The 24,903-nt window shown below is 40.0% G+C and overlaps 2 protein-coding genes across 3 annotated transcripts in view; one reads left to right on the plus strand and one right to left on the minus strand.

Annotated features, from left to right (window-relative positions):
- Positions 1 to 6,452, minus strand: part of LOC111867563 — a 69,943-nt gene extending 63,491 nt beyond the window's left edge. Inside the window, exon 1 of the mRNA XM_023857547.2 lies at positions 6,138 to 6,452. Coding sequence (XP_023713315.1) covers positions 6,138 to 6,198 — 61 coding nt within the window. The 5' untranslated portion in view covers positions 6,199 to 6,452. The remainder of the gene's footprint in view (positions 1 to 6,137) is intronic.
- LOC111867562 (rabankyrin-5) overlaps positions 1 to 24,903 on the plus strand; it is a 139,393-nt gene that overhangs the window by 83,899 nt on the left and 30,591 nt on the right. For both annotated transcript variants that reach the window (XM_023857545.2, XM_023857546.2), the window contains 4 exons: positions 17,990 to 18,155; positions 19,703 to 19,907; positions 20,323 to 20,524; positions 23,581 to 23,694. In XM_023857545.2, the coding sequence (XP_023713313.1) occupies positions 17,990 to 18,155; positions 19,703 to 19,907; positions 20,323 to 20,524; positions 23,581 to 23,694 (687 nt within the window). The remainder of the gene's footprint in view (positions 1 to 17,989; positions 18,156 to 19,702; positions 19,908 to 20,322; positions 20,525 to 23,580; positions 23,695 to 24,903) is intronic.

Consider the following 24,903-nt stretch of genomic DNA (forward strand, 5'->3'; position numbering starts at 1 on the left):
ACATTGCCCTTTAAAAGTCACTGTACATATACAAGAAAACTCGTAGTTGATAATTTAATGTTTAATTATAACCCTTATACGTTCATCACAGTGTAACATCAGCACCTGTCGCTGTGTGAAAATGAACTGAATGACAATGTACAAGAGACTACCGGACTAGTAGGAAGGTGTATCTTTTCTCAATGGTCAAAAAAGTGAAAGTTTGCTAGCAGCCCATTAGACAATGGCTGGGGGTTGCAAGCTAGTTTTGAAGGTAGAAATCCCTTGCACTTGTCTGTCAGTTGCCCCCCTCCTTGCATTCTTACTACGACTCCAAGAGGGATTCTTGGAAATAATTGGGGTGGTGAGGCTGTGCGGATTTCAGTGCATTAACCTTCTGAAATACAATAGTTTGTCCTTCACGAACTTTACAAACCGTTAGTTGGACAAACCCTTCTGCAGTTGTCAGAATAACTTTTCCTGCAGCCTGCTAAATTATGTCTGCCTGAGACTTCTTGTCTTCTGGTCTGTTCGGAAATTGTCTTTACAAAAAATATTTCTACTAAAATTTTAATATTGATTTTAATATCAATTAGCTCTAAAAGTTGAGGGGCCGCACTTTGTGGCTATGGGGGCCGCATGTTTGACACGGCTGGTCTAGAACAATATTTCTCGGCCGGTGAGACCCCGTCGCACTGATGAGACTCGGCAGGCAGCTGAGTGGCACGCGAAATCTCCGAATATGAACTTCCATTAATGATTAATGTGATACTAAAATTTAAATAATTGCCGAATACAATTATTTATTAGAGAGAAGACTTTGTTTTACTGTGATCCGTGTACGGGTTTTGTTCAAAATAATCGATGGACGCAAGATGCAAATGGTTGAGAATCACTGGTCTGGAATAATTTCTTGCACAATGTTATACTTATGAAATTATTTCACAACTCGTAATAATTTGAAATTTACAAACCTTCCGTAACTAAATTATAATTGACCCGTGATTCTATGCTATCAGCTTTAGAAATAGATTGCAAAGGGCCCTGACAGTGATGTGTAACAATTGAGATTGCTGGGTTTTGGACTTTGTCCTTCGTCCGCTATTCTAAAGAACAGTGATTGGGGTTATCTCTTCCTAACGGAACCAACAGAGTAGATGTCTCCCTCCCCTTCACCTGAGGACGGAAACGGATCCAGTATCCGAAACATTGTGTTCTTCAGTGTTAAATATAATACCGGATGATGGGCAAAGTCCAAAACCCAGTAATCCTGGTCTTTCAAAACTGTTTAAAGATTATGCTTCGGATACGAAAATTAGTTCCATTTTCTGTTATATTATTATTATTATTGTTATTACTGCTATCAATACTATTGCGTGGGATATCCGGAAAGTGACGATACAAGTCCAGTAAAATATGCAAGGGATTTTTTCCCTCCCAGGAATGGTAGTGCTGAGATAGGAACCATATGACAGAGCTCAGTTCACCGGCCAGAGCACGGCAACGTTGTGCTTGTGTTTGTGTTTAAAATGGCCGTGTCGATTCAAAATCCCGCCAAATGTGAGGTTCATATAGTAATGCGATTTCTTCACGCGAAAGGAGAAACTGCTGCTGAAATTCATCGCCAACTTGTTCCTGTTTACGGCGAAGATGTTATGAACAGTGGCAAAATGGTGTCGTGAATTTGAAGCTGGAAGAAGGGATGTTCATAATGAAATGAGGAGTTGAAGGTCATCCGTTGTGACTGATGAAATCATCCAAAAAAAATGATGAAAACTTTCGTGCTGACAGACAATTGACCGCCGATGAACTTCATCAACAGTGTCCAGAAGTGTCAAGAACTCTTCTCCTAAGAGAGGAGGCAGGATGTTTCTACGACGCTGGAATAAAAATCTCGTTCCCTTGCTCACTAAGTGCATTGCAATCCATGGTGACTGTTGAAAAGTAAATAAAGGTGTGTTGTAAAAGTGCTCCAAAAAATACTTTACAAATATTTTCTGGACTTCGTATCTTTACTTTTCGGATATCATTCATATAGTGTTGCACATGTGTGTAAAATTTAATGAGACCTCATGAATACATATTTATTCAGGAGAATACTGTTTCATTTAACAATCAGTAGTCATAAATAATTTTGCTCGGTCATTTTACTTATAAAACGAAAAATTTCTTGGTCCTGATTGGTCCAAACTGATTTACCGACTCTCACTGCTTAGTGGCGACAAAAAATCAGGCATTTATGAACGTGATATCAAATGTTCCGAGTGTTTTCTGTTTATTAATAACTATGAACCCTTTTGTTGACTTTACTGTTTGTACCACAACTATTCTCATATCGGGACAGCACCAAGGCAATTCATACACATGCTGATTTTACTTTCATAGGATGAGGTAATCACACAAACGCGTTATTCCAGGTACTGTTTCTATACCGTTTCACACTAATCGTTAAACGACTAAACTGTCTCTTCTCTTAGTCACTTTCAGTGTAATCGTGTTTATATTAGTCACCGACATAAGCATATATCAGTGGAGTTAATGTTTAGTCATCAGACTATCTCAGGCGCCATCTGTCTGCAGGCCATTAACCTCAATACCATCTGACACCAAGTCTCAAACTCGTTAGTCGGATACCCACGAAAACAGACATGACAGCGAATTTGAATTGAGTGATATTTGTCATCAGAAAAGTTAACTCATCGTGGAGGGAAATACTTCATGATCGTGTGCTAGAAACTTAACCATTATGAAAAAATTTTGAAATTGTGAGACAGTCAAACCATCATTAAAGACCAGTTTTGCTCAGGTTAACAACTTGCCGAAGAATGCTAATGTGACATTGTTCTTAGTTGAAGGTCTTGTTTCTCGCGGACTGGGAAATCAAATAAGTTATATTTTATACCAAGGTTAATAGTGAGCTGGGATAGCTCAGTCGGTACAGCGACTAGCTGCTGACTGAACAACCGAGGGGTCGGAGTTCGAGTTCCGATGGAGTCAAGAATTTTCACTTCTGCATGTCGTTCAGACCGGCCCTGGGGTCCACCCAACCTCCTGTCCAATGGGTACCGGGGGCTCTTTCCCCGGGCGTAAAGAGCAGGGACGTGAAGCTGACCACTCTCCTCCAACTAGTGCCCAGGTCAAGAAAACATGGGTCTATACACCCACTCCCCTATACGCCTTTATGGTGTAATGCTTACATAGCTAACTACAGGGACAACTTTACCTGTTTACCTTACCAAGGTTAATTTTGTCAATGTTTAGACATTTCCACAAATAGAAAATTGTTCTAATGCTGAAGTGGAGGCTCTTTCAAAGTAACGTGTAACATGAATGTGGTTATTGGTCAGTTTAATTCTTATTAAGTATTAATAAACAGTTCAGTAGCGTAGTTGGTTGAGCCACTATGCTACAAGCCTGAAGGTCGCGGGTTCAAGTCCCGATGGGGTCACTGGATTTTTTTCAATTGACCTAATCCTTCCAGCCGCACTAGGCCCTGGGGTTTACTCAGCCTCTAAACGAAATGAGTACCAGGAACTAATTAAATAATTTTCCTGGGGAGTAAAGCGCGGCCGGCGCGTAAGGCTGACAACCTTACCGCCATCATTGAGCCGATTGTCTAGATAATGTGGGACCCTCAACGTCTCACAACCCTATGGGCCTTCACGGCCTGCTACAGGGAAAGCTTTACTTACTTTTTTTATTAGCTGTGATTATTAATTAGTTTGTATTCACTGTGATTATTAATTTACTTTCTGTTCACTGTGATTATTAAGTAATTTCATATTCGTGAAAATTATTGGTTCACATTCACTTTGATTTTGGCTACAAAAGCAGTGCTTTGAAAAGAAAGAATTAGATACTACACAATAGTTGCAGTACACTTCAGCCGGTTCTCGTATCCGGTGGACACTAGTAATAAAACAGCCAGAGCGTGAAAGTGGCCACTCACCTACAAGTCTTGTCCAAGTTAAGAATGCTTAAGACTCTACCTCTGCTCACCCGTTCGTATTTATAGCGTGGTGCTTAATTAAGCACGTCAGCTTTACTCGTAATTTGATAGTGATTATATTTCGCGTTGCTTGGGGAGGGCCGGTTTTATTGCTTTAAGGCTGGGGCCACACGAGCGCACAAAATGCGTCTGTTGTAACGAACGTCGTGACGTCTGTTGTAGAAATAAACAAGAGAGGCGAATGCTACGCTTTCTTCTGGCTCCATTGCAGACAGAAAACTACGTACTGCATTCTGCAACTGTGTGGTGTCCTCAGTAACGTCCGTCATGAAGTACTTTCGTTACAACGGACGCATTTTGTGCGCTCGTGTGGCCCCAGCCTTAGTCTTACTAATAATAGGTCTGTCAAATACGGTTACATAAATCTACATGAAATTGGCGTACTTTATTTTTAATACACTTCTCACTTTACGTTTCTTCAATTTGTTTTTTAGCTGCAAACAGACGCATTTTGTCCCGCGGGAATTTTCGTACCTCTTACGTGCGTACGTGTCCTGCCGAAGAGGTAATATGACTTCCAAGTAACAGTTATTTTGTATTTTAGTGTTTCCGCTTTATATTATTCCAGTTATACACGTACACGTATTTATAATGCTACAGCCACTTCCTCTGACCTTCATAATAAGCATGTTCATTAAACATTGCTGGTTTTGTTGTCGAGAAAGTGGATTAAAGCTGGGGCCACACGAGCGCACGAAGTACGTCCGTTGCAACGAACGTACTTTATGACGGACGTTGCTGAGGACACCACACAGTTGCAGAATGCGGTGCGTAGTTTTTTGTCTGCCATGGAGCCAGAAGGAAGCGTAGCATTCGCCTCTCTTGTTTATTTCTACAACGGACCTCACGACGTTCGTTACAACGGACGCATTTTGTGCGCTCGTGTGGTCCCAGCCTAAGAGGGGCAGGCTGCTTCATTGCGGGCTCGTATGAACGTGTTAGTAAACCATTATCTTCTCAGGTGGGACTCTTCTGCATGGGCTGCTGTTAATTAGTTAGGCTGCATCATTAGCACGATTGTATTTATTCTTACTGTAATGGAGCCTTCAGTTAGTTAGTACTTGTTTTCCTCGTCCTTCAGCGCCAAGAACGGAATCAGAGGGCAATTCCTCGATAAATTAACTTTATACGTATGCTTTGTGATTATTATAAAAATCACGAGATACTTTAATGCCTGAACACATTTTCAATTTGTCAGCTTCATATAATTAATACAATTAACAGTCTCTACTAAAATATAGAGTAGCTTTCTAATTTAAGATGATTGTACGAAGATTTGTCCCAGTCATTTTCCTTTGCCTATACAGACCGCCTCATTATTCATTAAGTTAAGCACAATAGATCATTGAAGGTCGCAATGCAAGGGCCGGATTATTATGGTCCACTCCTTATACATTACTCGTTAAGTAAGTCCTGCATTCCTTGGAAATAGATAATGTGACGGCCGATTACAGTGGCCTCGCGGTCTAAGGTATGAACCATCTTCGCCCGCTCGAACACTATGGTCTTGGGTTCGAATCGCAATCTGTGTGCGTTTGTTCTCTGTATAGATAGAGGCCTTATGACGGGCTGATCCCCCGTCCAATGCGTCCTACCGACTATGTATAAGATTAAGAAACCGAAAAGCGGCGTAGGCCCAACGAAGGGCTGTAGAGCCATAAATAAGAGGCCTTGTGACTGGCTGATCCCCGTCCAGTGAGTCCTACCGACTGTGTATAAGATTAAGAAACCGAAAAGCGGCGAAAGCCCAACGAAGGGCTGTAGAGCCATAAATAAGAGGCCTTGTGACTGGCTGATCCCCCGTCCAATGCGTCCTACCGACTGTGTATAAGATTAAGAAACCGAAAAGCGGCGTAGGCCCAACGAAGGGCTCTAGAGCCATAAATAAGAGGCCTTGTGACTGGCTGATCCCCGTCCAGTGAGTCCTACCGACTGTGTATAAGATTAAGAAACCGAAAAGCGGCGAAGGCTCAACGAAGGGCTGTAGAACCATAAATAAGAGGCCTTGTGACGAGCTGATCCCCCATCCAATGAGTCCTACCGACTGTGTATAGGATTAAGAAACCGAAAAGCGGCGAATGCCCAACGAAGGGCTGCAGAGCCATAGATAGATAGGTAGATAGATAGTTAATGTTGCGGTGATACGTACCTAGCTGAAGCAGTACAGCTGTGAATATTACTAGATGGCCAAATTCTCTTTTGAGAATCATTTTTAACAAATTCCACACTATAAAATACGCAAAGTAAATTGCCGATGAAAATTTTGGTAGTATATCTTCGTTGTAATGTTATTCCACAGCACATATAACTGCTATGTGTTCACATCGAGCCTCAGGTATGCCGTCACCATGGTGTTCGCGATAGTTACTGATGAAGCTGTTCAGTTGTCACATCTGGTAGACTGCGGTTAGGTCCGTCCGTATCGCACCACGTCGCAGTGGCAACTGAACTACCAGCCGGCGCTCGATAGTATGAAACGGTATGTAATCACGGTCAGCTGTCGTGTGGTCGTGTAGTGTCTTCGGCGGCAAGTCCGTTCTGTGCTGACTTGGTTCCAGGCTTAAAATATATTACATTTCCAATGCCAGAACGATTTGGAGGTGTATATCCACAGCTTGGAAGACCAAGGTTTAGATTGGAAAATAATATTAAAAGTGAGCTTAAAGAAATAGGATTGGAGGCTGTGGATTTGATTAATTTGGCAAGTAATATGGGTCAGTGTCGGGCTCTTGTGAGCAGAGTGATGAACCTTCGGCTTACATAACAGGAGGTAATTTCAAAAGGAGTTCATTGCCGGTAGCCGTTTAATTAATAAATTGTAAACCATAAAACGAACTGAAGTGTCTCAAGTCCTGAAATCTCATGATACTTATTTCAAACGTATACGAGTCCCTTGTCACCCCGGCATGAGGCATCCTCAGTTGCGGAACACAGCCTCTAGATAAGAAAGATATAGCCAGTGTTCTAAATGGACAGTTTCAAACTGCCGATAAGGGGTGATACTCCAGTTTGGAAGTTGGGCAGGGGCCAGCAGCTCCTCACCGTAAAGGGATGACATGTTATTAAATGTTACATAGAGCCTTCGACTTCGGATCCTTTGGGTTTCTATAACAAAACATAATTATATTCACAAAGAAATTACGAGTGTGTTTACTGTCATTTTGATAAGAACCTTCTGTGAAAACTTAAAGCTCAAAATGTATAGAAGACCTTGTGTTTTGTGTGGTGCGGATACTGATCCCCTACCCTGAGATGGCATAGATCGAGGGTGGTGTGCTTAGGGGAACTTGATCCTAAGACAGGAAATAACAGGACTTTTGATAAAATTGCGTAATGAGAAACTTCACTATTTGTAGGCTACTTTTCATCGAATACTATTCATGTGATCAAATCACAGAGAATGAGACAGGCGTACGTGTATAATGTGACACGCATGGAAGAAATGAGAAATGCATACATCCTCGTAGCTGGATATCTGAAAGGAAGATAACTGTTGGAGACGTGGGCGTAGGTTGCAGGATAATATTAAAGTGTATCATCTTAAAGAGACAGAATATATGTGGAGTGGATTCATCAGTTTCTGCTAAGTACCAATGGCATGTTCTCGTGAACGCGGCAATAAACCTTCGAGCTTCAAAAAGGTGCGTCAGCCAAGTGACTGTTGTCTTGTCAGGGAGAATTCCGCTTCATAAAGTTGGTTGTAGAAGAGTGCTTATATTCCAGATATGCATTTACGTTGTGTTTAGGAATATGGAAGATATTCACACACGTTCTTCAGCTTCCCAGCCACGAAAACCAACTGCAGATATGAGAAAAGGAATTGCGCAACTCTATGGTAATTTAAAGGGACCTTCTGTATAATAGGCTTGCCATGAAACCGTATGGAGGGCGAAGTGGTAAAGCTCCGTACTTTGTAAGATAAAACGCTCAAATGAGATGGCCGCTCTGACCCCCCGTAGGGAGGAACTTACTTGCCGTCATATAGGAAGCTGAATGGGTATGAGTGGCCGTTTTGGAGTGTTATTGAAGAGAAAATTATTTCCCCTGTCAGATGTCCTACCGTAGATAATTGCGTGGCACATAGAATGTTTGTCTTTACAGAAATCGGAACAAAGCCGCGTGAAAAAATTCGATTTATTTCTTATGTGAAAACACGAACTAAATTAAATGTTCTTCTTTATTTAACGGCATCTGATCCTGATCCAGCTGTGATTACAGGGGCCGCTTTTCTTAAAATCCTTTTTATGTCCTTTCAACCCTAAGATATGAAATTTAGAAAAAAAAACGTAGAATTCAGGTTTTGTACTTGGGACCCACCTGTCTATGAAGAGTTACTTCTGTTCGTAGGTCTGATTCTGAAGCCAGGATGGGAGATACTGTTTCTTCTCTCTTCCCATTGCAGCCAAACGAAAGGGTCAAGGGTTCCTGCTATAAGATCAAGTTCGGATCCTGCAACTCTGACTGTTATATACAGTTAGAGTTTTGGCTTGAGGTGTCAGAGTCACTGTTTCATCAGCGGCAAGGAATATCCTGACCGGTTTTCTCAAAAGGGCTGTACTGTATGGAGTCGTTAATTAGCTGTAGGATTTGAGGTTATCACAGCGGTCGTTGCGAAGGATGCTGTCTTCTGGCATATAACGCCCATCTCCGGAGATAGGGACTAGCTCTGTCGATTGAGTCCGTCTAAGTAGGCTTCTACCTGAGGATGGAAGCAGAATCCAGTTTCCGAAACACATGTTTTTAAGTAAAAAATCACGACGGTGGATGATGTCCAAAAAGTCAGTAATTGTATAAAATGTTGTGTTAAGTGTAAACATGAAAGTTTGTGTTTATGATCTAGTCATCATCTCTAACTTGTAAGCTGTACAGACCCTTTACGTCTGAGAATGCGGTTTAATGCTTAAGAAACATGATAGCTTGGATTACACTGATCAGTTTTTGGCCATCGAGTTTGGTAGTAGTGTGAGAAAAGAACGGCATGCGCAGAACGGCACTGGATTTATCCAGCCTCTTGAGTGTGAAACTAACCAACCATTCCATCTGCATCCAGTGCTGGGGCACTGAATTCTCTGGTTTTCCATTGCATTTGCAAGTGATGCCCCAGGTTCATGTTTCCAAGTGTGCTTATGGATACGAGGTGTTCTCAGTTGTTTGTATGAATAGTAAAAGTAGTTCCGTTGTAATATGATATTGAGGTACGAATGTATGTGCTATCAAACAGGCGTCTGTTATCACTGATATGGAGCCCGTGAATAAGGATGGTCTTTGGTATTTCTGGACCGCCTCTCTGGTCTAGTGGTCAGAGTTCCTGGCTACAGACCCAGAGGTCCCGGGTTCGATTCCCGGCGCTACAAGATTTTCTGAGAAGTAGAGGGTCTGAAACGGGGTCCACTCAGCCTCATGAGGATAACTGAGGAGCTACTTGAATGGAAAAGTAGCGGCTTCGGTCTAGAAAACCGAAATTAACGGCCGTGGGGATTCGTTGCGCTTACCACGCGACGCCCTCTATCCGCTAAAGCTGGCACTAACTTCGCCGACAAGCGGCGGTCGCTCGGTCGGTATAGTTCACTTGCGAACTAAACCACCGAGTTTGTTTTGTTTTGTTGACGATATCATCATCTTATAGGCAGTGTATGCGCAGTGTATGGTGGATGATCACCCTTCTGCCTTGACTGTTGATGCTTGGCATATTCTTGGGCAGCCACGAAAATAACTACCTCGTTAATTAATTAAGCACAACGTGACGCAGGTGTATCAGGAGTGGAGGTGTATATCCATGTATTCTTAATCGCGGTAAGTGGTCATCGTCATGCCAACAAAATCTCCTGGTTATCATAAATTATAAGAACATTACCAGTAAGAAGGAAATGTAAAAATGAAAAGAAATGTGCTCTTTTTGCTCAAAATTCAGTACGCAAAATTGTAACGTGATGTGGAAGTATTTGTACCCAGATTTGGAAGCAGCATGTGAGAGTTAATTTGAAGCGTCTGCTCTTCTGTGCGCTACCACACCCTTCTTGGCTAGTGTTCTCGTCTTATTTATTTGCTTATTTTTAATGACTCTGCCAACAACTCAGACTGAATACCGTCCAAGATGGTAAGCGAATAATGGATTGGAAAGGAAGTGTTGGGAAGTAGTCGTGCTCAACGTGAGGCACACGCACTACCCCTTCAGTTGCGTGGGGGGAATGATAACCACGAAAACGTCGAACCAGCTGGTCACCGGGCCGAGATTTGAGGATGGGACCTCCCAAATACGAAGTGCCACCCACATCTACTTTATTCAGTAGTTTACTCGTAAGAGCACATGCATGATATGGTTATTTACACACCTTGTACTACCTCTCCATCCTCCAAATTCATCCTCGTGGCAGATCCCCCCCCCCCTGTTCCTTCCGACGTGTCCACGTCGTCCTCCATCTTTACCGAGATTTCTATCGTCTGCGATATAACGCCTTGTAGCCCTTTGTAAGTCAACCGACCTTTCAGAGGAAATGTCGCCTCCATCTCAAAGGTCGAAAAGCTGTGCTTGCCACCTGCTTTAACGTTGATTTCTTGGTCGGCTTATTTTTTGACCCTGAAGATGGAGGCGACATGTTCTTCCAAAACGTCGGTTGAGTTTCAACGAGCTATACAGCATTATATCCCAGAAGAAAGAATTCTTCATAACCACCACTGTGAGATCCTCAAGCCCTTTTTGTGGCAACTCTTCAAGACATTCAGGGAACCACCGAAGTGCTGCTTCCTAATATTTCAACATCTTGACCGTTTCGTATAGTCATTAACTTTGTTATCGTTTCTCCTTCCTCTTCTTCTTCTAGTTTGGCGCCACAACTCACGTAGAGTTTTGGTCTTCTCAACCTCACCTTTCCACTTGGTCCTATCCTGGACTGTTATCTTCCAATTTGGTACCTTCATCTTCTTAGTGTCAGCTTTAACATCTTCCTCCCATCGTATTTTGTGTCTGCCCACTGGCGTTGTACTTAATGGTATCCATGAATACAGACTTTTAACTGATTGTTGGTTGGCATTCCTTCTACGTGGCGAAGCCATGAGAATTTTGTGCACGCATAAAATTTATAATATTTCTATAGTTAGTTAACTGATTTAATTCTTGATTTGTTTTCATTCGCCAGCTGTCATTTTCTTTACTTGGGCCAACCTTTTTTTCTTAGAATTTTCCTCTCGAAAACCAGTCATTTATTGATTTCACTTTTGTTGTGGTTTAGCATTGTAAAATGTATCGTGTTTGCTAACAGCCACATTGTTCATTATATTCCTGCTTTGTCCATAGACTGAAATGGGGATGTGTAAGCCATTGACATCAGTTCTTTGGATTATGACGGGCTTTCTTTGTGTCGAATTCCTTATTCTTGGCCCTTCTCCAAATTCTTTTAAATACTCGTATGTGTAATAATATATGTTTTCTTCCATCTTTGATTGGATGGTTGTAAATTATTTAGTAACTGTTTGTAGTCGTTCGAACTTTGCCATTTCATAGTGCACCGCCTTTGGATATTTCTTGCAGCAGATTTCATGCTAATACATATTTTCACATTTGATTAAAGTTTTGTGTTGGATATTTTGCCTCTATTCTTATTTGTGTTTTGGCGTATGATATTCCGCAAATTTATGTAGACTGATCTTATTACTGACGATTGTGAAGTTCGAAAACTTTGGTTCATGCAAGTCCCTTCTTCGAATAAGACAGTCTTAAATATTCCAGTCGTTGTGGAATGACCCGCAAGTTCGGCGGGTGTGCTGTTATTCTTAATCGTTCTGATAATTCAGTCATTTCTGCTCTTGTGATATTATTATGTTTATTTCATGTCATGCATCGAGTCAAGAAAGTCATTGCATTTTTTGCATTTATATCTTGTCAGATTTGTATCACCCTGTATTTTCTCCAGTTGCGGTGCTGGAAGCTCGAAGTAATTTCCAATTGTACATGGTACCATATAATTGCATTTGTGATTTGTCATGAATGTTCGATTGTTGTATGTATTACATATGGACAGTACCATAGCTTTTGACAATACGATATTGGTTCTTTAGTGCAGACACAGTTCTCTGACATGTTTTGCGCAGTTCGTTACCCACTGCACTGTCACTGCGGTAATGTTATCATCTTTGTGGATATCCCTATGACGTAACAAATAGTATTTGTGCAGATGCTGTACAAATTAAAGCGAGAGCTTGTTTGTAAGATTCCTGATGTTACAGGTTTAGTAGGAGCTATTTGCTTAGTCGTCATATGGTTTGTGTGTTATTAAAATAAAACAAAATACATTTGTTTCTTCTTGAATTTCTGATCTTCCACTCCTCGTGCTTACAATTTTATGAGCAAAGTAAAATGGAGTAGGCCTAGAAGCAGACACTCATTTAAAGTTACATATATAGACACTTTTGTAAGGTTATGCTTTTATTCGTATTTCATTTTCAGTCTTAATATTATTTCAGGTACTTATGTTATTAAATCATATTATATTTATATTGATACATTGTTTATATTACCGAGCATGTTGGCCCAAGCGTTAATGCATATGACTTACATTCCAGAGCTGCCCGGTTCGAATCTGGGTCGGGACACCAATTATCCTGACAGATTCATGTGTTTCCGTAGTCCCTGCAAGTAAATTTCGAGATAGTACCTGAGATTATGCCACCATCGCTTCCTTCCAAATCCTTTCCTATTTATTATGCACTCTCATCCAGTCATTTGACGCTGTACTGTGTGTTTTAAGTTACTAATTGCGCCGTTAAACAAAGTGTTAATAAAAATATAATACAAGAACTAAGGGCGTTCCGTATATAATGCCTATTTTTTTAAAGAAAACTACAACAGATACAGAAATCATAATAACGCAGTTAAATAGAGCAAGATTTCAGCTACTTACATCTATTTTTCTACATAATCACCACCATTCGTTATGCACTTTTGCCATCGATGAACAAGAGCCTGTATGCCGCGCCCGTAAAAGTCTGCGCCAGCAGAGGCTAGCCACTTTCTTACAGCTGCAATGACAGCATCGTTGTCTGGAAAATGTTGCCCACGTAGTCCGTCTTTCATAGGCCCAAAGAGATGGAAGTCTGAAGGTGCTAATTTGGGGCTGTAAGGTGGATGTGGTAGGACAGTCCAGCCAAACTTTGCAATGTGCGCGGTGGTCGCCAAACTGGTATGGGGTCTAGCGTTATCGTGTTGCAAGCGAAAGGTTGTCTGCTTCTCTGGCCTGACTCGGGAAATGCGGGCTTTCAGCTTATTCAGCGTCGTCTTGTAGCGTTCAGAATTGACAGTCCCTGGTCGTTATCTGCTGATCTGTTCGGATGGGGCGCTGTTCCTTGTGAGGAGTAGCAGCTGAGCAGGGACGCCCATTGCGTGGCTTGTCGTGCACTTCACTTTCGCCACTGTTGAAACGCACTACCCACCGAATCACTGTGCTGACATCCACTGTATTGTCTCCGTACACCTTTAGCAAGTGTCGATGGATGTCAATGGGTACAATTTGTTCGGCAGTGATAAATTCAATAACACATTTCTCTTTCATACGCACTTCTATGTCAGACGCCATTTTGGTAGACTGCTCTGCTGTCGCTATCTGTCGCACGACAACCAAATTAACAGTACATTGGCGGGAAGGTTCAACCTTTACTACAACACCACCAACATCCAGCTCAGACGTTACATATTAACACATAAAAAAAGAGGCATTATATACGGAACGCACCACGTAATTATGTTGTACTGTATTATAGCCTATTGTTTATATTTGGTTTTGGTAACCAAGAGACGATAGCTGAGTAAATATAGTGACTAGATACGCGCTGGGACGAGTGCGGTTCGATTTCCAGCAGGAAAAGGATTTCTTTCCACCTGATCCAGCTCGTCTCAGAGGCACGCTAACCTCTTGTCAGGTGGAACGGAGCTCTTTATTTGGGTCTAAAGTGATCAAAACCTGAAACCGACCATCACGCGCACATTGTGCCGAAGTTAAGAAGGCGTCAAGCTATGCCTCCACTTATTCATACATCTTCCATGCTTGGTGCTCAGTTGAACACACAGGCACAGTGTTACCTTTTTTTTGGTAATCTCGTACAATCGTCACTCGTTTCTCCCAGACCCGTTAACGTGATCCATCCATTGTCAGTAAATAAAACGAGCTAAAGTAAAAATGAGGCCTACAGAATCATGTTCTTTGTCTCTCGACGAAGTCGACTTGTCTGCTGCGGAAATAGAGCGATACTTGAAAGTAGGACAGTGGGCGGGTATCACAGAGTTCGCTAAACGACCTCCTCACAGGATATTCAGAATGTTCCTAATGCCCCGCTTACGTGAAACGTACGCGATACCACAATCTTCCTGCCGGATGTTGTTCAGCGTGAGATACACTATTATACCGACTGGTTAGGCCTAACAGATTTAAATGAGTATTGGTAATGACGAATATGCCCAGGGGCAGGTCCATGTATGCGAAATTATAAAATATTGGATAAACAGTGAAAAGTTGAAGTATTTGGGAAAGACAGTGACAAATCAAAATTACATTCATGGAGAATGTTATATGTCTGCGCCCTGCTTGTGTCTTTTATAGGCTATATAACAATCATCTCACAAGAAATTAGCAAGAGATTAAATGTAGAGAACGCTTGCAGTTGTGCTATTCAGAATCTGGTAGCCTTTTATTTGCTATATAAATGCTGAAATATTGAAATATACAAAACTGTAATTTTACCTGTTGTTTTGTGTGGTTGTATAACATGGGCTCTCACATTAAGGAAAGAACATAGATTGCGGATGTTTGAGAATATGGTTTTAAGGAGAATATTTCACTTGAGGATGAAAAAGTGACATGAGGTTGGAAACAATTGTGTAATGAGCCTGATACTCACTTTTGTTAGAGGCTGAGTCGACCCACGGGGCCATATAGTGCGGATGGAAGGATTAGATAAATTGAAAAAATAAAAATCCACCTCATCGGGACTCGAACCCTCTACCCTCTGGCTTGTAGCATAGTGCCCCAACAAACTACGCTACTGCATGCCCCACTGAGAATTGCATACAAAATTTTAATCACACAGAGTGAAGGCAGGTAGACCCCTTGGCAAGTGACAAGTTAATATTCAAATGGATATTAAAGAAATCAGGTGTGCGTATGTAGACTAGATTCAACGGACTTGGGGTAGGGACCAAATAATGTTGCACTTGTTGTAGGCCACTTAACAGAAAATCTAAGGTAAGGGTAAAAGGTAAAGTTGACCCTGTGCTTAATTAATTAAGCACTACACCATGAAGGCATATGGGGTTGTGGATGTATAGATTCACATTTTCTTGACCTCGGCACTAGCTGGAGGTGACTGATCAACTTTACGCCCCTGCTGCTTTGTCCCCCCAGGGTCTGGATGACGTGGAGAAGAGAAAATTCTTGACCCTACCAGGACTCGAACTCCGACCCCTCAGTCACCCAGCCCATAGCTAGTCACTATACCACCTACGCTGTCCTGGCTCATCTAAGATGAATTTCAAATGAGCAATTGAATACAAGGCCAGAGAGTTACTGCTACAACAGCCTGCTCTCTGAACACTGCAGTACTTAACATCAACAGGCCTTGCTGCAGTGGGTCTAAATGTTCAAACAGTCTTGCAGAATGCAATTCCTTATCACCAGTTGATGCTCACTTCCGTTCTTTGTTATACTTCCTTTTTATTTGCTCCTAGGTTTACCACATCTGATAATAGGATACTTCTATAGACCCATATGCTGCATATAGTACTTAGAGCACTACATTTTAGCATCACAGTGTTTAAACATGATTTTGTCTATAAAATCTAAAAGTTTGTGATGATGGTATATTTATACAAATATTGTGCTTCTGGACATACCCATGCCCTTTTTTTATTTGACCACACAACATTTCAGAGACTGGATTCTGTCTCCGTCTTCAGGTGGAACCTACTCAGTTGGGTCCAATTGATAGATCTAATCCCTATCTCCAGACACCTGCACAAACCACCTGCAAGGGTTAAGGCAAACATTAAAAACATCAGATAAAACTCCAAACGTATGAGGCCTAACACCAGAGTACTATCAGAATATAAATCATCACTGAACAGATAAATTCTATGTATAGTACCATCATAGAAAACACAGTTTTCCCACTTAATCTACACAGAACATTGTTGTAGTTTTTTACTTCTGCTGCAATAATGGGAGTCCAGATGGGAGAGATGTCCAAGCTAGTGGTGAATTAGAGAATTAGAGTCGTTTTGTCTTTTATTCCCACCAAGTTACTACGCACAGCCATAATGTCACATATTTAATTTCATCATGTTTCGTTCTGGCAGTGATGGGGTATATAATGGAAAAAAAGGAGCTGAGATTATATCCAACCATTTCAAACCCTGCCTTCATTCTCTATTAATGGAACAGGTTCATTAGTGGTAAATTGAGACCACAACACGTTTAGCTCCTGTTATTCGTTCTATACTCCAAATATAACAGGTTTTGTAGCATCATCTAGTCTTCTGCAGTAGAATACAAGGGGTGTATTAATTAGCTATTTTAGTCTATACTCTATACATTTCTGAAATAATGTGGTGTGTTTACATTAGTCAGCAAGGGTGTGATAACAGAAAAGATAATTTACATATTTTAAATCACTTCTAATATGCTGATACCAATCCTGTACACATAATATCACAGTTTTATTTACCGAACTTCGAGCTAACAATCTTCTTTTTCGTATTTTGTATTTGTGTTTCTTCTGATTTTGTTAACAATGATGTATGAATATAATCGTTCATTGTTGAATAAATAAAACCATCGAAACGGTGTCATAATTTCAAATTGTGTAAGAAAATGCATGTGCATTCGTGTGTTGTCTTGCACAAAGAAGATAAGGATAACAAAGAAAACTGTATCTTAACCGCTTTTTCTCTGTAATTTTTGTGATCAACATAGCCAGTTTAATCAAAAAAGCATATTTTGTACATATTATCAAAAGAAAACTGAAAATTGGTTATGCTATGTTATGAATGATGAGTTTAGAGTTACGTATAAGAAGTTGTCATCACATATTGTAAATGACTATCCAGGAATTTGCCTCAAGGAACTGTGGGAAAATTGTAACCTTTTCAGATTGTGGCTGTATGGGTTGTGACACCATGTAGTGAGTGTTTAGTAGTGTAGATGGATACCAACATTTTGATAGAACATGCTGGAACTGAGTATCTGTTTTCCTTGCTACCTGCCTGTATAACCTGCTGCATCATCACCACATCCTTTTAAACCCAGTAATGGAGGCAGCATATTCATTTGAAATGTTCCACATATGCACTCAATTTTTATCGCAGCTGTGAAGACATCGGTCTGAACATTCACCGCCATGAAAACATGGAAACTTACAGCAAAATATTTTGGTCATAATGTTTAGTCTTTGAGCAAGTATCAGACAAGGTTCCTCAATAATATGATTGAGACATTTCTGCTCTGCCAGTCTTCATGGTATGAGGGTTGCAAATGAGACAGCTTTCTCCACCTTGTGATTTCTTTTCTGGAGAAAGAACAGAATTCACCTAACATATTAGCATGAATTATATACATATCATCAGCATATTATGTTATGTTTTGGTTCAGTTTTACAGTGTGTATAGATCTCATTACTGTTTTATAATTAATGTCTAGGGAGCAATGAGATTTTAATTTTTTGTTTGCTTTTAACTTTTGAACCAAAAAAAATTCCTTTACCTTGATTAAATTTACAATTACTTCACTTAATTTGCTGCTTCAGTTGTATATGAATTGTGATTAAATCTCCAGTTCAGAACATAGATTGAATTCTTTATATTTTCATGTGAAGCTGCCATTTTATGTGAATGTATATTGATAAAATGGCTATTGTAATATCATATTTGTGTATTTATTCCCTGCCTCTCCTTTCAGTCTCCTTATAGTGCATATCTGGGTTGTGGCATGACTAAAATAGGTACTGTTACTCTGTGTCTAGCTGACAACACTTGTGAATCAGCTGGATGGACGTGGAGAATTGCCATTAGATATAGCACTATGTGCAGGGCAAACCAGCATAGCTCGGACTCTGGTGGAGCACCAAGCAGATCTCGATGCTAGGGATACCCGTGATTATACATTGCTGCATCGAGCTGTTGAAAGAGGTGTGTGTTGAACAAGATTCAGAATATACATCGTATATGTTATCTGTTTTCTGTAAGATGGACAACCCAGTATATCAGTGTGAATATTTACTTGCATGTATGAGATGAGCAATTGCATATGTTCAGTTTTTACAGCATTTAAAATTCTTACCAGATTTAAAACATTTATTTGTCATGTTTTCACTTTTTTGATCATAATGTCATACTGTATATTTAATTTATGGTATCGTAGAATAAGACAGTCCAGTGCCTAGGAAGTAACCGGATATGTTTTCTAGTATCTGTGCAGTATGGTAGTATTTGCAGACTTCAGATTCCACATGAGGATACTTGAGTGAGAAGTGTTGTGGACACCATGAACCTAGTTTGGTAACATAAACCCTTGTGTGTAGAAGCAGAAGGAACAGATTCATTTAACAAGTTAGATCATTCATCAGTAATCAAGCATATTATTATGACATTTATATCTATGAAGATAATTGTATTTAATAGCCTTTTATCACTCATTCTCAATTTAAAAAACCATATAATGGAATTTATGTTTATAAATTATCCTGTAAAAGAGAAACATTACCAAGTATTAAAAGTTTGTGCCAATGGTACATAAACACAAACATTACTTTTCTGGACATTATCCATTTTTCTGCTTTTATCTAAAACACTGCCTTATATTATTTAAAAACACAGCATTTTGGAGACTGGATTCTCTCTCCATCTTCAGGTAAAACGTACTCAGTTGGGCCCAATCAGTAGTGCCTATATGCAGGCACCTGTACCAACACCAGGTAGGGTATACAAGCACAGCACAAACCATATGTGAGAGCTAAGATAAAACATTAAAATATTAAAAACTCCACACATATGATGCCTTGCACCAGAAAACTATCAGAAGTCATCACTACAGAGACAAATTCTCTGTATGGTACCAACACAAAAAACACTAATTATCCAACTCAGTCTACACTGGACAGAGTTGTAGTTTTTTTTACTTCTGCTGTGATAACACGTGTACATATGGGAGAGATGTCCACACTGGTTTAACTGATAGGATGGTCTGTCAGTGACGTGTGGTCAGATTCTTTGTATTTCTTGTATGTGGTGTTTGGTTCAACATGCAACCTTCATTCCAATGTATTTTGAGGCCTTCTTCATATGCATATTGGGCTAATTTTGATTTTTTGAGCAGTCCCTGTGTCAGGCTATATTTGTGCTCTAAAGGTCTGCTTGTAATACCTTTGATAAGCTAACTAAATCTAATGCTGGAGGGTGAGATTAATGATAAGAACAGTCTTCACTGTGCTGTAATCATAAGATCTGCCAGTGCCAGCAGTAGTAGCTTACCAGAAACTATTTTAATAATATGCTCCCTATTTTAATTTGCACTGATTTTAGTTGTTACATTGTTGTTTGCCTAACATGAACTATCACCAGATGGTGGGAAAGGTTTCTCTTAAAGGGATGCTGTCATTGCAGGATAAGTGTTGCTTTGAAATATCAAGACAAAAAGCAGGTAAATGATAGTAAAACACTGATGTTATTTGTTACAGGTGACAAGTACTCTGCAAGTTTTCTAATAAATCATGGTGCATCTGTGGCCACTGTAACTCCAGAGCTGGGTGACACTGCCTTGCACACGATTGCAAGTTATTCACCCAGTACTTCAGAGACTGACGTCATTACTGCCATGACAGATGTTGCAAGACAGATGTTGGAAAAGGGGCTTGATCCTAACCTTCAGAACAAGCAAGGCTTGTAAGCATAGTCATATTTCATATATATCTTAAAAACAGATTGACTGTACAACCATACAAAATAGTTTATTTTACGAGTAAAACTGTCTGCTTCCTGCCATCAGCATAGAGATTTCACTTTCAGTTTTTATGAATCAGCATGGAGATTTTTGCATGAACTGTAGCAGTAGACTTGGCAATAAGATGTTGAATCCTCTTCCACAATATATAGTTTCATTTATTTTGACACCAGAAAATTATTTTATTTTATTCCCTTTAAAATACTAAATTTTTAGTATTTTCCTCATGAAAAAATCCATAACAATGTCTTATTTGTGTGTTTTTTTTTCAAAGCTGTTTTCAGAAGAGTAGTAGATTAACACAATTGCCATCCTTGAACTGTCTGGTTGTAGTATAAATATGTCCTGTATTGGCAGTACTCCTCTCCACTTGTCAGTGATGGCACGCAACGAAGCAATTTTCTCTCTCCTACTGAGCCACACCGCACAGCCTGTAGATTTAAATCTTCGCACTCATGAGGGTCACGCAGCCCTCTGGTTTGCCTTGCTTACATCTCTGGAGTATGGGGAAGAAAGTTTTGCTACACGTCTGTTGAAGAATGGAGCTTCCCCAAATCCTGTGAGTGTCAAGTGATATTATTTGTAACTGTGTTAGAAAATGTTACGTGGCTCTACTACATTAAAACTGTAAGAGGATGTAGGAAGGTTGTGCTATGCAGTCCTGTATAAAATATGAAAATCCCAAGCACTTTACCCCTGTTGAAGCAGAGTAGTAACGTGGGCATCAAGTTTATTTTAAAAATTGTTAAGGAAATACTTGCAGGAGCTGTGGTAGCGTAGTCAGTGTAGTGACTGGCTACAGGCTGGACTACTGACGGGTCGGAGTTTGAGTCCTGGTAGGGTTAAGAATTTTCTCTTCTCCACATCATCCAAACTGGCTCTGGGATCCACCCAGCCTTCTATCCAATGGGTGCTGGGGTGCTCTTTCCCCAGGTGTAAAGTGGTTGGGACACGAAGCTGACCACTCACTTCCAGCTAGTGCCAAGGTCAAGAAAATGTGGGTCTATACATCCACTTCCCCATACGCATTCATGGGGTTGTGCTTAATTAGTTAAGCACAGGGACAACTTTACCTTTGGAAATACTTGTTTTTTAATTACACATTTGTTTTGCTTCCTCAAATATTTTTTGTTCATTTAACAGTACTGAATGTAGCAAAAGCTATATAGCATTGGGTGGTAGAATTATAAATGGAACTGAAAATAGTGTGGAAGGAAGCAGTCATGGTCTGTTTCAAAGTAGCATGCTGGTATTTGCCACAAGCAACTGAGAAAAATCATGAAAACCTCAGGCAGTTCATGTCACAACCAAGATTTGAGTGAGGCACCTCCTGATACAACTGAGAATCATTACTGCCTGAACCAACTTATTCAGTATGTTTCCTCATAAAAATGTTTGATATGTTGTGCAGTACTTTCCAACAAAAGCATGAGTAACTCAAAACCACTGCTCCCAGGTTGCAGCTTATGTTTTTTAATACTGGTTCATATAAATAGGAAGGAATAAAGAAAACAGTAAGTGCTCGTACTGTTTCATTTACATAGTATATATGCGAAAGTATTGTGACCATGAAAGGATTTGATCTGGAGAGTATGGCAGATTTACACTTTTTCATCCCACCTGAATATGAACAAGTGGTTTTCCAAATACCATTTGCCTGTCTGTCTGTTTGTATATACAAGTATGTTATGTATATATGGATGTGCACCAACGTTCCCTCTAAGCCAGGGATGCAAGTGTGCAAGTCATGGTGTCTTCTGAGCAGCAGTTGGGCCGGCTTGGGCCACATGGGGGGAGGGCAGCAATTTTCAAAAGAGGTCTGTAACATACTAAAGTTCTAGTATTTAGAAGTGACAGTCCAGGAAAAGCTGCGCAGTGGATGGGCAGGTCCATTCGTGAAAGTTGAGGGGTGTTGTGATTAGTCATTCGTCTGTATTCAGTGCGAGCAGACGTCTCAAGAGCATTCTTCCTTGTACAGTCAGGTTAAAAGGTTTTGACTCTTGGAGTCGTGTTTGAGTGTATTATTTTCTATTTACTGTATTAATATTTTATTTTATTGTTTATTTTTTGTTTATTTATATTTGTACATTTTTCTATCTCCTTTAACATGCCACCTACATGAAGTAAATTGAGTGGCAAAGTGTTGCATTCACAATCAAGAGAAATTGTTAGTAATGTATATAAGTATATGAAAGAGGCTACACCAATTATGAAAAATGGTTAAAGGAGCAACTTACGTATTCTTAACCTTCCCCCAAATTCTGTCCTTATCATTGATAATGCTCCCTACCATAATGTACAACTAAACAGAGCCCCTAACTCAAATTCAAGAAGAGATTTTATGATATCCTGGTTAAAATATCACGTTCCACCTATTACCTTCAATAACACTGATTTTTCATCATTGCGGAATCCAGACATATATAATATGATCCTACCACTCAAACCGAAATACCTTTCCTATAAGATAAATTGAATCTTTGCAGAACACAATCACAATATTTTACGACTCCTTCCGTATCACCCAGAACTCAACACATTTGAGTTAATATGGGCCACCATAAGAAATTTGGATGCTCAAAATAATACCACATTTAAGATGGATGATGTCATTAAACTGGCAGACCAAAATTTGGCTTCTATAACTGCAGAGGAATGGCAATGTAAATGCCAACATGTAAGGAACATTGAGCAACAATTAGTGGCACGGGAAGGCCATTTGGACACAGGACGGGAGTTCATCTTCCATGTTGACAATGATAGTGATGACAGTTCTGACGATAGCTCCAATTCATCTGGTGGTGACGAGGAAGGACAGGCATGTGGAGATGATATCTATGCGGACATTGCCGGTGTTGCCCCTTTAAAATAGACCCATGTAATATGTAAATAAACTCTTCATGTATATGACAGTGAAAAGTGTATAATAGTGTATAGTGCAAAACAGTCTGCAATTCGGCACTTAAAACTTAACATCGGATTTGTGAACATCAACAAGACTAAACCATCATCACTGTGTAACACAATGGCGTAAGAAGTTATTTCCTTTTGAGAACGCATGTACTGCATTCCCCGCCACACTTGTTGGCATGCTGGAGCTCTCTCTGCCACTACCAATACTTCTCCTACTCCACGTCAGAGGACTGTCAGCTCTAAGTACTACAACTATACATTAAATTTATAAGCTCCCAAAAATAACAAAAAAAGAATATAGTTTACTTTTCCATTTTATTTTTATTAATTCAAATTAACTATAATCTAAACCAGTAAAAGTGTGTGGGAGACTGAGACTTGTGTGCAGGAGTGCAACAGCTGCTGTGTGACTATGCAGGCAGCTTGTAAGGGATATGATGTGCACCATGCTGGTATCAATTCCCAGAAAATATAGATCTCTTTGTGCAAAAGATATTGAGTTTTGCCATGTGTGCACAATGTAAATACTGCAGATGCTTGTGGTTGATGAGGATCACTGTACATTTTTATTCTGAACCACCAAGATATTTTAATTACTTAAATGTGTGCTTATAAAGTCAAGACATGTTGATAATGCTGATATATTACAGGTTGTTGAACCACACAGCATTGATATGACAGTGGTCTTATATTTTTCCCCAGATCTATTCAGCGTCTTCTGACTCTCTCCTCCATCTTGTCTGCAGAGAAGGTTTGGAAGAAGCAGGCCTATTATTATGTTTGCATGGAGCAAACGCTAATCATGTCAATAAGAAGGTCTCTAATCCATTCTGCACTAACCAAGTATTGCTTTAATATTATATTTTGTTTTATAATGGGAAGAAGTGCCAATGATAAGCACAGAAGTTACCATAACACATGCAGAGCCATGTGTTAGAAACTAGATTATATGTTCATAGTTGAGGACTGAGTTTTTTCATGTCTCCAAAACGTGTGTAGCACAGATGTATTAGCTTAGAATTTAGAAACAATAACCTGTTATTTGAAGAACAGAAAATTCATAAGCATTATGCTTTGCTATTTGTACATTGTAGTAACACAGCATAACACACAATCTTGTCATATACTAGATGGATGTGTTGCAACATGAACACTGTATCTTTGTCATGACTCACCACACCTCAGAGGTATAATATTTTGTACAGTAATCTGTGCTAGTCTGTTACTAGTGTCTGTCTCAGAATTACTGGGTTTTTGGATTTTTTCCATCATCCAGTATTCTAGAAAGTAGAGAACACACCATTTCGGAAACTGGATCTGTTTTCATCCTCAGGTGAGAAGGGAAGACACCTACTCAATTGAGTCCCTTAGAAAGAGCTAACCTCAAGAAAAATTTTGATGTAGGGTATTAAAAATCAATGACCACACTAAATCAAAAAATATTATGACATATTTTGGACTAAAAATCTGGAAATTCTTTCTTTTAAGTAACTGTTAGCATAGTGCTAATTTATATGGGTGTCTGTAAGTGGAGTCATGGTTAAGATTAATGGAATTCTTTATGACCTGTGCACAAACTCTTGTAGTAGGAAGGTAGCTTTGTGTATAGGGCTGTGAGATATAAATTCTTTACATTATTTCTTTATCAAAACTTGATAGTGAACATTCTCGTAGACAAAGTGAGAATTAAGTTGCCTAGTAGTATTGGTGGGAACAGAGTTAGTTAGTTAGTTATTTGGAGAGGATGGGTTTCCCCATGCACTTAGACCTGTATTGGTCCATTGTGCTTCCCTCTATGATTTCTACCAGTCTCTATATCCTACCGGTACTGGTGCTTACCATCAGTCCCGCCCAGCCAGCGAGACCANTCCCGGAGGACTTGTTCCCTGAATTTTTCCGCCCTTAAAAATTCGACGACCTCCGCCGGGTATTTGAACCTGCGTACTACAAGTCATGAGGTGGGAACGTTACCTCTAGACTACGGAGGCCACTGGGAACAGAGTTACTGTGATTACTGTATGCTGC

Source organism: Cryptotermes secundus, unplaced genomic scaffold (genome assembly GCF_002891405.2).
Source record: "Cryptotermes secundus unplaced genomic scaffold, Csec_1.0 scaffold480, whole genome shotgun sequence".
Classification (NCBI taxonomy): Eukaryota; Metazoa; Arthropoda; class Insecta; order Blattodea; family Kalotermitidae; genus Cryptotermes; species Cryptotermes secundus.